This window comes from Podarcis liolepis (assembly GCF_965112155.1).
Source record: "Podarcis liolepis genome assembly, chromosome: 5".
Lineage (NCBI taxonomy): Eukaryota > Metazoa > Chordata > Lepidosauria > Squamata > Lacertidae > Podarcis > Podarcis liolepis.
The window spans coordinates 69,403,195-69,416,735 of NC_139556.1; the positions used below are offsets into that span (position 1 = coordinate 69,403,195).

Sequence of the window (13,541 nt, forward strand, 5' to 3'; positions counted from 1 at the left end):
CCGCTCTTAACCACTACACCACACTGGCTCTCAGTGTACAGTGTGCCCCCCCTCCCCAAATATATACCAGCAGAAAAGTTTGTGTGGTGTTGTATTATTTTGCAAAGAGTGGAAGGAAGAATGAGAAATATCCAGTCTAATTGCAATTAGAACAGTGATTCTTCTCTGCAGCACCCTTACAGAGCTGTGCGGTTACAGAATATAGGACAGTGTGGCACAAGAACTAGGAGTAAAATCAGTCACCTTCCCCGCCTTTCCCCGCACATTTAATCTAAGCTTAAAGATGAATGCTAATGATAATAGGGGAAATTGTCATAAAATCAAATGTCTCCATTTAAATATGTAAGGGATAAGCTATGTTGTAAAATGCAGCAATCATTGAAATGTTTTTGCTGGCAATAGCGTGCTTCCAGGGGTGAAGTCAAACCGCTGCGTTAACAGCACTAAATGACCTCCCCAGGGAACAAACCTGGGCAGTGTGTATGGAGGTCCTGGGCTGCCCAGAGGATAAGACCCGACTCTCGGCCTTGCTGATGTAGTCCAAAGGAAAGCAGAGCCATATGTTTGGCACCAGTTAGGCTGCAGGAGTTCCAGAAGGAACAACACACCATCCAACCATCTTAAGGACTCCACTCCGAATTTGTGTAGGGTTTACTCTTCAGTCTTTTCTTCTCCCAAAGATATCCCACAAGGCAGTTGGAGGTTTAGGTTCAGAGTTTTCCTTCCCAGGCTGATGAGCCCCATGTGCCCCTCACTTACAGGTACCTCTCAGCATGACCTGAAAACAAGCAAAAGCACATAAAGGCACGTCCTGGGACAGGGGATGTAACCTTGGGGAAATCTCAGCACCTGGGTTACAATCAGTCTGCTAGCCAGAAGTTCCCCATCCCTGCTTCAGCTCATCCTGTTTTCTGAATGATGTTGTTAGATGTTGGTGGGAAGTTATATATTAATAAAGACTTCCAGCATCTGAACGAAAGCAACGTTGGCTGACAGCCAGCTGCATTTCAGCCAGCAGCGAGCTAGTAAAGCAAGTCTGCCCCTGGCAATGAACCCTGGGAGATGAAAAATATTTTTGCCTGCTTTCTTCCAGCATGAGTCACAAAAATAAAAGGCTAGAATACAACATATCAGTATGTCCACAAGCTCAATCTCTGCTCAGAAGGATCCCTCAACTCTCCACAGCAGATTTAGGTTGTGTACCTGCAGTTATAGAAGGGGGGAAAGGAAGAGTAAGTCCCATTTACATAAGTTTTCACCATTATTGAATATCACCCAAACAGATTAAAAAACCTGGGATAACAGAAATATATTTGTCTATGATGAAAGGACCTATGGATATTATATAACAAATCTGCACTCAGTTTGTGATATGGCAACCCTACTGCAGCCATGTGTTGTGGGGGCCTATTGGCTGCTTACCTTTTTTCTTCTTCTTTGCAATCCCAGACAGGCAGAAAAAAATAAGGTCTATTAATCTCGTTTGCCTGCCAAACATAGCAGATGAAGTGGGAGGCAAGGAGTTCACTTGGTGGATCACAGGTTTTGCAGACCTGTTTTAAACTCCTTTATTGAATGTTCATCTGCTATTTAAAAAGGAATGACCCTAGTGTTTGAACTTCCAGGGATATAAAAAAGCATTAAGCCAATTATGCTACCCAATTATTATTGAGAGGGAGCATAGCTTAGCGGTAGAGCATATGCTTTATATGCAGACGGTGCCAGGTTCAATCCTTCACCTTTCCAGTGGATTAGGTAGCAGGTGAGCGGACAATACTGGACTAAAGGAATAATCAGGCCTGATAGACAGCAGCATTGTATGCTCCTATTGGTAAACAATTAAGAAGCTTTTTTCTGGCTTAAAATGCTCTAACCAATGAGTGCAAACACTATGGAATAAATGGCAAACAGTTGGCACTTAAAGTATTAAAACAAAACTTTATTAAAGTTATGAAATAACAGCCATAATTTAAATTATTTGCTGCTTGTATTTAGGGTTTAGCTCTTTTACCAAATACTCCCTTCCCTTTCCCTGACACTGGAATTCTGCCCACTGCAAATTTTCTGGTAATAGCCTAAGCTGGTTATGCAACTGATTTGCAGGATTCAACCAACATATACTTGTTGAAATTGACTGTTCGTGTTAAACTTTATTGCATCTAGGCAAACTGCATAAAGCAACCAAGGCAGTTTCTGTGCCAAAGCCAGGCCGAAACCACGATAGAAATGGATCTAGAAAATCAGTCTTCTTCCAGATTGTCTGAATCTGGTCAGTGACCACCCACTCATAATAATATTTTACTTAGAATAAAATCCAGTTTGATTTGAAAACTGCCTCCAATTCAATTAATCTGTGTTAAGCAGAACGTAACAGCTAGCACATAAAGGCATTCTTGCAATTCAGTGATTTTGGAAGATTTTGGAAGATTTGAAGAGAATATTAAAATACAGCCCTTCTACTCTTTTTGTAACCCTCATTACAAATGCTGAAAACTTATTTACCTTTACTTTCTTAAACCATTCCTTAAATCATATGCAGCTTTTCTAAATGTGGGTTCTGCTTCCTCCTTGTGGCAAGTACAGAAACTGTTTAAGACAGTTAAGAAACACAGGATTTCAAATGACAGATAAGATTTCCCACACGATGGCACTGTTGGGTGGTTTTCTTTCTGAATAATGTTGCTCATTAGCTAAAACATATACATTTCATTGTGCATTTTGGAAGCTTCTGTATTAATTTTAAATGAGAATGGTGATATTTTACAACACAATTGTACTGCGGTACATTATGTTTTTGGGATAGTGGTTGTTTTGTAGTGGGGAGTGAACTTAGCTTTCTATCCCTCCTAGAGGCGGATTGATAAAATGGTTGCTCCCAGGAGAGCAACTCAAGAAGAAGAGGCCTGATAGACCTAGTCTTTTGTTGGTTTTTCTGTATACTTGTTTTTTGCTGTTTTCTAAGTGGTTCATTTATGAGTTTCTCAGTTGCTTTGAGCCATATTTTTGTGAAAAGCAATATACTGTAATCATATGTACATGTTCACTGCTTTGTTCAGTTGAATTTACTCCCTAGTAAGTGCATATAGGGACGCGGGTGACGTTGTGGTCTAAACCACAGAGCCTAGGGCTTGCAGATCGGAAGGTCAGCGCTTTGAATCCCCATGATGGGGTGAACTCCTGTTGCTCTGTCCCTGCTCCTGCCCACCTAGCAGTTCGAAAGCACGTCAAAGTGCAAGTAGATAAATAGGTACCACTCTGGCGGGAAGGTAAACGATATTTCCGTGTGCTGCTCTGGTTCGCCAGAAGCAGCTTGGTCATGCTGGCCACATGATCCGGAAGCTGTCTGCGGACAAATGCCAGCTCCCTTGGCCTATAGGGCGAGATGAGCGCGCAACCCTAGAGTCGTCCGCAACTGGACCTAAAGTGCATATAAGGCTGCAGCCTTCAAAGAAGATAAAGTTATAAAGGGCAGTTGGTTAATTCAAAGTTTGGAGAGGGTAGACGTCTGTTTTCAATGCGCTTCGCAGTCCACAATCATGGGCTACTTCACACAAAGCATGCAGTTTTCACACTTGACAGTGAGTGACAAAAGTGCACCCCCCCCCCCATATTGTAGAAGGATGCTTTTGTTGACATGGGGTTCCGACGATCCATTTAGCTCCCCACCCCTCCCCCCAGAAGCGAAAATGTTTCCCGCCTAAAGTGTCACGCTCCCCTCCGCCCCACAACCACCCCCATCATATCAGGCCACAACCACCCCGAGTCGGAGAAGGCCCCGTTCAACCAATCAGCGTGCAGAAGCGGAGCAGCCTCCGCCAATAGGGCATCAGTAGGGCGACCGAAAGGGGCGCGAGAGAGGCCGTTGCCCCCAACGGCTGAACAATTGACGTTAGTCTCAGACGGGGTAGGGCGCAGAACGCTCCACCGGTGTCCGTGAAACTCGTCATCTCCGCGAGGCGCCATGGTAGGGAGCGGGGGTTTCTGTGGTGGGGCTTTAGGAGGGACGGCATGGCGGGTGTTGAACCCCTTCGGCTGAGGGTGTTCTGACGGGGGCCGTAAGAGGGTGGTAAGCAGGGCCCTATGGCGAGCGGGGAGACGGAAACCCGAGGTCTCCCGCATCGTGCGCGGCGAAGGCCGGCCGACTCGTGGCGCGCGAGCACGAGGGAACGAGCGGCGGTTCCGGCAGCCAATGGAGAGCGGCCGCGTGACCCCGAAAGGCGCGAATCTTGCCGAGAGAGTCGGTTGGCTTCGCGCCGTTGGCGGTCTTTCCTCAGGGCCGAGAGCGCGAGGGCTGACCGTCGCTTCGCCTCAGATTCGCCATGGTGGGGAGCGGTGGAATATTGTGGTTTTGCTATTAAAGGGTGGCGAGGAGGCGTGAAAGCGGTCGCTTTCCTTTGAATCATGCCCACAGTGGGATAAGTCGGTGTTGAAATGTAAAACGGGTTATCCTGGCATGAAATCGTGGAGAAGGGCGAAAGGGGACCGTGGTCGGGAGGGAATGCACTGTAATTATTAACCGTTTGGGAAGTGCGTAGTGGCCAGATTACGGCAAAATGCTGTGAAAGATGACAGGTAATGAGTGCATAAGTAAAACTTGATTGGATCATATGGGAGGTAAGAGAAATACATTCCTCTTTGAAAGTGTTAGTTAAACAGACCTCGGATATTCCATTAAATAGATTATCGAGGCTGAGATAGTGGTGTGTTTGAAAAGAGAGCCGCTTTAAAAAAATAGTCTTTGGTATCTGTGATGGTACAATTTTTTTTAAAAAAATTCTCGAGTCGTTTACAAAAGAGCAAACTAATTTTCACTCTTCTGTGTGTCTTTGTTTTGTTGTTTTTTTAACAGCGTGAGTGTATATCTATCCATGTTGGACAGGCTGGTGTTCAGATTGGTAATGCTTGCTGGGAGCTGTATTGTCTTGAACATGGAATCCAACCTGATGGTCAGATGCCAAGTGACAAGACCATAGGAGGTGGTGATGATTCTTTCAACACTTTTTTTAGTGAAACTGGAGCTGGCAAGCATGTGCCTAGAGCTGTCTTTGTGGACCTTGAGCCAACTGTGGTTGGTAGGTATATTGCTGCTTTCTGATGTATGAAATTGCTAGTGTTAAATAGACTATGTTGCAGTTTTGAGCATTATATTAGAGTTATTATAGATTAATATTAAAATTAACTTTAGCAATACAGATTTTACAAAATAGTTTTGTGGCAAGCTATCTGTTTTTACCATTTCATGCATAATGTTTTAAGGCTAAATGCATCAGGCAAAGGTAAAATAGGAATGGTTTACAAGATTCTTTATAATTTTTTATAGATGAAGTGCGTACAGGCACTTATAGGCAGTTATTTCATCCTGAGCAACTTATTACTGGAAAAGAAGATGCTGCCAACAATTATGCCCGAGGCCACTATACCATAGGAAAAGAGATTGTTGATTTAGTGCTGGATCGCATTCGCAAACTGGTAAGTTTTAGTAGAAAACTAAGAACAGACACCAACCTATTTCGCTACCTTTCAAACTAGTCAGAAAAAAATATTCTATTATGAAAATAGGAGAGTACATTTAAATGGAAAGTATCATTAACAGGCCATAAATCCAAAGGACACACACAACCAAATTGCTAATCACACCCTCCTTACCACCTCCGATCTTTATACAAACTTAACTTACAAGTAAAGACCCATCAATCTTGAATTAATTTGACATCTGCACAGACAGCTATAGAACTACTGTAAGTGAGTAGGTTTTTGTAACACATACACTTGTACAGAGAGCAATAAAATATCAACACATGAGTATTGCATAGGGATCTTCTATGTTCACAGGATTTTGGTATGTACAGACTTCCCATGTTCTGGTTTAGGTCCTTAATCTTAAAGGTATGATTTTATTGTGTCAGAATAGAGTTTAAAGGTGATTGAAATAGATTTAGTAGACTTAACAAAGACAGGAAAATTGGTTCTTTATTGCACATTAAAAAGTATTCCCAAAGCCATGCACTGTAACTGACCACATAAATAATTAGAAGTAATTTTTGTGTCTTAGATGGGGGGGGGCATACACCAGTAACAAGCTAATTTTATCCAAGGCGACTATGTTATCTGAAATACAGTGGTGCCTCGCAAGACGAAAATAATTTGTTCCGCGAGTCTTTTTGTCTTGCGATGTTTTTCGTCTTGCGAAGCACGGTCCGTCGCATCTGCGCCTCTTCAAGCGGCTTTAAAAAAAAAAGCGCAAGACGTTTTCGTCTTGCGAAGCAAGCCCATAGGGAAATTCGTCTAGCGAAGCAACGCAAAACCGAAAAACCCTTTCTTCTTGCGGGGCACCACTGTAGATAAATAAATAAATTCTTTTTTGTTTACACATACCATTTTAAAATATTTTTCTAGAAGTCTTTGATTTCAAGTAAAATGTACTAAAGATTTCATTTTACTACTTATTAAATTCAGTGCATTGTATCCAACATTAAACATCTTTGTAGACCCACTGAAAATAATAGGCTTGATTAATTTAAGTTTACTTATTAGTTCTACACTAAATAGAACTTACTGGTGTAGAATGCAATACTGAACTACTGCTTAGCTTTATCTATCAAACATCAAAACAGCATATTTCATGAAATAATCAGACAACATTAAATAAATCTAGGATCATTAGATTTTAAGACTTTTTAAGAAAAATTGAAGGAAATTTTTAATTAGCCAAATATTTTAAATGCACACAGTGAAAACAAGTGATTTCTAGGAATGATTTGTACATTAAGTACACACTTAGAATACTAATATTTTGCTTGCTGTCTTTTTCTTCTAGGCTGATTTGTGCACAGGTCTTCAGGGTTTCCTTATTTTTCATAGTTTCGGAGGAGGCACTGGCTCTGGATTTGCATCTTTACTCATGGAAAGACTGTCAGTTGATTATGGCAAAAAGTCCAAATTGGAGTTTGCTATTTACCCAGCTCCACAGGTATCTACTGCTGTAGTAGAGCCTTATAATTCTATCCTTACTACACACACAACATTGGAGCATTCTGACTGTGCCTTCATGGTAGATAATGAAGCTATTTATGATATATGTCGACGCAATCTTGACATTGAACGTCCCACTTACACCAACCTAAATCGTCTCATTGGCCAAATTGTTTCATCTATCACGGCTTCACTCCGTTTTGATGGTGCTCTGAATGTAGATCTGACAGAATTTCAGACAAATCTTGTCCCATACCCACGAATCCATTTTCCTTTGGCAACATACGCACCTGTCATCTCAGCTGAAAAGGCATACCATGAGCAGTTGTCTGTCGCTGAAATTACTAATGCATGTTTTGAGCCAGCCAACCAGATGGTAAAGTGTGACCCTCGCCATGGCAAATATATGGCCTGCTGCATGTTATACAGAGGTGATGTTGTCCCAAAAGATGTCAATGCAGCTATTGCAACTATCAAGACAAAGCGTACCATTCAGTTTGTGGATTGGTGTCCAACTGGATTCAAGGTATTTTAAAGCATTTTAAGTGAATTTACAGAACCTTTCAGCCATTTCTTTATAGGTGGTTTTCATGGTGCACAAGCTGTCCATAAGTTCATTTTTAATCTGTTGTAAATTAACAACTAATAGGTAGTTGTTTTCACATTTGCCATTTTAACAGTGCATTCGTAATTTTGAAAGTGAAATTAGTCAAATTAGTTCATAGAAAATGCTGCACTAATCAAATACGGTTTTAAAAGTTTCTTGAAGATGCAGGCCTCAGTCTAAAATGACAGGGTACATTTGTTCATTTATGAGGCCCCTTTCATTCTTTCAGAGCAGATCCTTGTCACATAGTTGTATTGAATTCCAAAGATTTCCAGATACTTTTTAGAGGCAGGTCCATGTGCCGTGCTTCGTAATCCAAATGGGAGAGTATGCAGTATTCAGTGCACTTAAAAAACACTACGTATGATATGCAAGTGCATTTTAGATATCCCAGCAATATTAAATTCATGTAAATTACATTGCTTATTTGTCACTAAGAGGCACAAGATATCCAGTAGTTTGGAAAGTACATGGTCGTACCACTTTTTTACTAATTTGTGGCAGTTAGCATTTCCTATCATCATTAAGCTCTCAAAGTAGAATATTAAAGGGTGAGATTTTTCCTTTAAAAATCTTCTAGCTAAGGACTATTATTATTGTTTCTATTTCTTATTTTCCCTTTTACCCAGAGTACTCAGAGCACTGTACAGTGGTACTTCGGGTTACAGACGCTTCAGGTTACAGACTCCACTAACCCAGAAATAGTACCTTGGGTTAAGAACTTTGCTTCAGGATGAGAACCGAAATCGCGTGGCAGCAGCAGTGGGAGGCCCCATTAGCTAAAATGGTACCTCAGGTTAAGAATAGACCTCCAGAACGAATTAAGTTCTTAACCCGAGGTACCGCTGTATATAGTGGCATCACATTTTATTCTCACAGCCTTATAAAGTAGTGTAGGCAGAGAGATTGTGGCTACCCTGAAAATAAGCTTCATAGCATAGTTTGGGATTTGAGTACAAGTCTCCTTGATTAAAGAACAACTTTGCTACACCACATCAACTAACCTATTAAAAGTAAAATAAAAAAGTATGTAACAGAAATCACCCCTTAACCAGATAGCTCATATAGAAATGGGCTGCAGATTTTTACTCTGCGGAACAAAGACATTTGGGCAAGGAAGGTCCAGTTTTCTTCATTCCCTCAAATAGGTGACCAGATGGAACAGCGCCCGTCATTGCTTTTACTGATTTTCAGAATTGGAATAATGTAGGTTTTAAGTAGGGTTTGCCTATCATTTTTAAAGTATTTGCTTAGCATTTGGGGGGGGGGGGGACTTAACTAGATAGAGAGACTTTTAAATAGTTTGCCCTTTCCTGGTAGATTTTGTGATCTTTGTGTATGCCAAAGAATGTGATCCTAAGATATTAATAAGTTAACCATATATTTAACAGTATTGTTACTATTATTATTTGAATTTATATACTGCCCTATACCCAGAGGGCTTTCTTGGCTGAAATATAACTTAATGATGACTGCATTCTGAATGTTAATCCTGTGTAGTTTTATCGTTTTATTGATACACACAACCCCCGGGTCAAAAGTACAGTCTGCTCACAGTGGGATCCTCATGATTGCCCACAAACCCATTTGTCCTTCCCTCCCTATGGTGTAGAAGCAGAACCTCAGGACATAGTGGAGAATAGATACATACATTTTTTATATTCTCACCTACCTGATCGTCTTGTTCAAGCTGCTTAATATTCAGTTCACCTCTAATTTTCTTTCTGTAATGTCCTTGCCTGCTGTAATGGGAATTAAGGAAAAAGCAAAACTCATAAGCCCTGCAATGATTCCCTTGAATGTGGGTGGTGGAGCATTGTGCTTTAGGGAAACATAATTAAACTTTCATTTTTCTTCTAGGTGGGCATTAACTACCAGCCTCCTACTGTTGTGCCAGGAGGGGATCTGGCCAAGGTGCAACGTGCTGTGTGTATGTTAAGTAATACAACTGCCATTGCAGAAGCTTGGGCTCGTCTTGACCATAAATTTGACCTGATGTATGCTAAGCGAGCCTTTGTGCATTGGTATGTTGGAGAAGGTATGGAGGAAGGAGAATTTTCTGAAGCTCGTGAAGATCTAGCTGCTCTTGAGAAAGATTATGAAGAAGTGGGTGTTGATTCTGTGGAAGCTGAGGCTGAAGAAGGGGAAGAGTATTAGAAAAAAGTAATGTCAGATGATTATTTGAAAATATTTTCATACTTCAGTTCACTTGTTCTGTTTCAAATAAACATTTAAGCGTTCTAGCAGTTTCGTTTAATCATTTAAAATAGCTTTAAAATCTTTCTTAGAATAGTTATAAATATATTCTGAGAAAAGTATAAAATAAAGTTTCTGTCAGAAATGCTATATACTGCCTCCTAGATTTGAAGATCTATTCTCCCTTCCCCCTTGCATTCCTTTTGCAACGATCTTGAAAACCTGAAAAATGAAACATTTATATTGAAAAGAATCATACTAATACGTTACAGGATCCTAAATCGTAGCAGACATGTCTTTATAATGAAAATCACATGGGGATATCATTGTGCACATTGAGCTTTGTGTTAAATAAAGAAACATGAATGAAGGAATGTATGTATATCTTCCGTTATTTCTTTTTTTTAAAGTTTCTGTTTCCTATCCTATGGTTTAATAGAACCTGATAATGGTGTCATGTTCCTCCTTATACAGGACATTTCCAGAACCAACTGGAAATAATACCTCATGAAAGTATCCTTAAAACTTAGGTAGAAAAACTATGTAATCTGTCCATGTAAATTTTAAAATAAAGACAAAATGCAAGCAATACATTGAGAAAGGGAATATAAACCCATCTTTTCAGGCAGTCGAGTCCTTTACAAAGGTTTGGAGTCGTACCAAAGAATAGTATTTGTGACTTAAGAAACTGGATCATAGCATGAAGTAGCTTCCAGTTCATGTGCAATGCCATTCTGTAATAGAAGCAAAATTCACTGTGTTTTACTCTGAGGTGCTGCTGTGGGTAAAAACCACAGTGCCTAGGGCTTGCCGATCGCATGGTTGGCATGGTTCGAATCCCCGCGGTGGGGTGAGCTCTTGTCTTTCAATCCCAGCTCCTGCCCACCTAGCAGTTCGAAAGCACCCCTAAGTGCAAGTAGATAAATAGGTACCGCTTTCTAGCGCGAAGGTAAACAGCGTTTCCGTGTGCTGCGCTGGTGCTGGCTCGCCAGAGCAGCTTCATCACGCTGGCCACGTGACCCAGAAGTGTCTCCGGACAGCGCTGGCCCCCGGCCTCTTAAGTGAGATGGGTTCACAACCCTAGAGTCGGACACGACTGGCCCGTACGGGCAGGGGTACCTTTACCTTTAAGTACATACTACAATCTTAAGCAGCAATAGCATATAGGCATTAACTTTTTTGTTACTCAAGTCATTAAACATGGTTGCGTATTAAAGCTGATTCTAGATCTCGTGTCCCTGCTATGCAAAACCTGCAACCGAAACATTTTGACTGGTTGCAGGGGTAATTGTGATAAGTAACAATGGCAGCCTGTGTGTTTGTCTTTATTGTTGGGAATCCAAAGACTTTTATTAAGATTCATTATAATAGAAAATGCTGTTAAATTTGAAGAATGGGTGCTATTTTATATTTGCACGTTCATTCAAAATTGCAATGCTCTCAATGTTAAATTTACAATTAAGCTTGGGTTGCATTTTTTACAACATTTGAATACTTTTCTAGCCTCCAGTTAGTATGAATAGAACTTGCTTGTATTTATCCCTCGTCCTGTAAAAATGAGCTTTAACGTTTGCAATTATTTGAACAATGGGTAGGAATGAATGAGCCTGCGGCCACGGAATACTTAACGGCCTTGAACCATAAAACAGATTTAGGGTTGGATGCAATGCCGTATGAGATGTGGGTATATGGTACGGGATGGCCAAAGGTTTATGGAATGCATATGCCAGCACCTTATTTCTGTATGCATTAGCTATTATTGCTGAGATAGTGTCAGGGTTGACCTGTGAGTGGGTAATTTTCTGTTGGATTGAGAAATAGCCTCTCCCATTCTCAGGGCTAGGAAGGTCTCAGCAGCCATCTGGGGTCTTGAATACATTAAAGGAGGGCCCTTCTATTTCAGCAGCTGAATTCTAGAGATTTTGATCACTTGGGCCCTGGGGTGGCAGGTACTAACCATCAATGGAGTTGTTAAGGTCATACATCTTATTTTGCAGACAAACTTCCAGATTTGGGGCTATTCAGCCCACATAAGCTTAATTGGATAACAATGGCTTGATTCCTTGTATCAATAAGAGTGCAGCATCAGAACAACTGCAAGAGCTTAAGGTTTCTATGAGTACTATGTGGCAAAGGTATTGTGAAGAGCCCAGTTTGAGTTTTCAAAGGTGTCAAATGGGAGTGGTCTAATTTCAAAGTATTAACTTGCCTCCTTTTAGCCATAAAGCAAATAAATTGGAAATGTGGAGTGGAGGAAAAATGCTAATAAAAAGGATTGTTCCAAAAGAGACAGCAGTTGAAAAGTTAAAATCAGTGTGTTAGAAGAGGAAAATGAATAAAGTAGAAGAAATAATAGTCAACCAGCATAATGGGAATTGATTTCAGCATAATTATTGGAAAGGCCAATTGAACTTAATTGTTAAGGAAGTAGTAGGTCTACAAAAGAGAGATAGAAGCAATTCTAACACTAAAGCCAAGTTAACCTGTGCATGACCATTGCTTTCTCATTTCTTGATCATTCTGGTTATGAATGAGCTGCCTCTGCAAATGAAAATTCTATCCCATATTTGCTCTGTGAAAGCTCATTTTAATCAAATGATGAAAGTCGTTTTCTGAGGTTACCTGCAGCTAAGGATTGTTGAAGTATGGCTAATAAAGCAATTAAAAACCAGGAGATGACTGAGTATGTAGAACAGCTATCAAGAATAGTATCCTCATGAACACAGCTGAGAGAAATTTAGTATCTAATGATTTTTAATTAAGGGCTATAAACTATTCAGAAGGCAGTGTCCCTAGTATTTAGTAGAAGCAACTACTGTGTTGAGCAGAAAATCCTGCTCACTAGTAAGATAGGACTAACAGCATTTTCACAAACCATATATGTACAAGTTGACACTATACATCTTGATGGGTCTAGTAAAGTTAAATGTACTTCATTTTGAGTTTGGATTTTCATAGGTGATCAGGAAGAAATAATATCACTGGTGCTGTTTTTGCTATAGGCATATGCACAGCCTGTTTGTCCATCAATTCATATTTTAAAATGTATTAAGTGACATACATTAAGATGTTAAATTCTTACTATTTTCAATTCTGACATTGCCTTATGATGAATATTCAATCCACATATGTACTGAATGATTCTGTCATAGTCTGCCCTCTTGTACTATACAGCGTGGGGAAAACAGCAGATGACTCATAACGTGCAAGTTTCCTGGAACTGAAGGTCATGTTTTATAAATGACTTTAATGATTGCTCAAAGTAAATTAGAAACTTTCTTACTCAGAAGTAAAACTCACAACTATATTTTGATTTCATCTTCAACGAAACTGTTGTAGAATGAGCAGACTAATCTCATTCACACCAAATACACTGACATCTCATTCTGTAAATGTGGCAGTAAGCTGGGGAAGGTTATAAAAACATGTTCGTGCATATCATTCACTTTTTCTTAAAATCAAATGTAGCCCTTCTTTGGGAGCTCTAAAATAGTTATCCCAGTTGTGGGCTGGTTTTCAAAAGAAGTATGCAAACAATGCACTACAGATCTAGCCCTATTCCATAGGGTGCCAAGAATCAGTTTTGAACCACGTCCAGTAGTGACTGTTAACCTGCAAGTGTAAAAGAGTAGCACTCTATACTGCATGCTTTCTTCTTTTCCAGCAGTTCATTAGCTAATTATTTACAACAATAGGTTAAGTGGCGATGCCGTTGTTTCAGTTCAGTGCAATATAAAAATCAATGTCAAAGCCCGGGTTATGCTAC

General features: G+C 40.2%; 1 protein-coding gene and 1 long non-coding RNA gene across 3 annotated transcripts in view; one reads left to right on the plus strand and one right to left on the minus strand.

Annotated features, from left to right (window-relative positions):
* The window catches only part of LOC310708389, a 72,780-nt gene that overhangs the window by 55,120 nt on the left and 4,119 nt on the right, over positions 1-13,541 (minus strand). The gene's annotated exons all lie outside the window — the stretch shown is intronic.
* LOC310708297 (tubulin alpha-3 chain) lies at positions 3,810-10,145 on the plus strand. Of its 2 annotated transcripts, none has more exons than XM_083506504.1 (5): positions 3,810-3,964; positions 4,850-5,072; positions 5,321-5,469; positions 6,818-7,498; positions 9,440-10,145. In XM_083506504.1, the coding sequence occupies exons 1-5, from the start codon at positions 3,962-3,964 to the stop codon at positions 9,734-9,736; spliced, it is 1,353 nt and encodes a 450-aa protein (XP_083362630.1). In that variant the 5' UTR covers positions 3,810-3,961; the 3' UTR covers positions 9,737-10,145. The 2 variants fall into 2 exon arrangements, with proteins under 2 accessions (XP_083362630.1, XP_083362631.1); XM_083506505.1 differs by lacking the exon at positions 3,810-3,964 and adding an exon at positions 4,197-4,322.

What these genes read in the sequence shown, in the direction of transcription:
- LOC310708297 (XM_083506504.1), top strand. An exon ending in TGGATCGCATTCGCAAACTG is followed by an intron (nt 5,470 to 6,817) that starts GTAAGTTTTAGT and finishes TTTTTCTTCTAG; the next exon opens with GCTGATTTGTGCACAGGTCT. An exon ending in GGTGTCCAACTGGATTCAAG is followed by an intron (nt 7,499 to 9,439) that starts GTATTTTAAAGC and finishes TTTTTCTTCTAG; the next exon opens with GTGGGCATTAACTACCAGCC.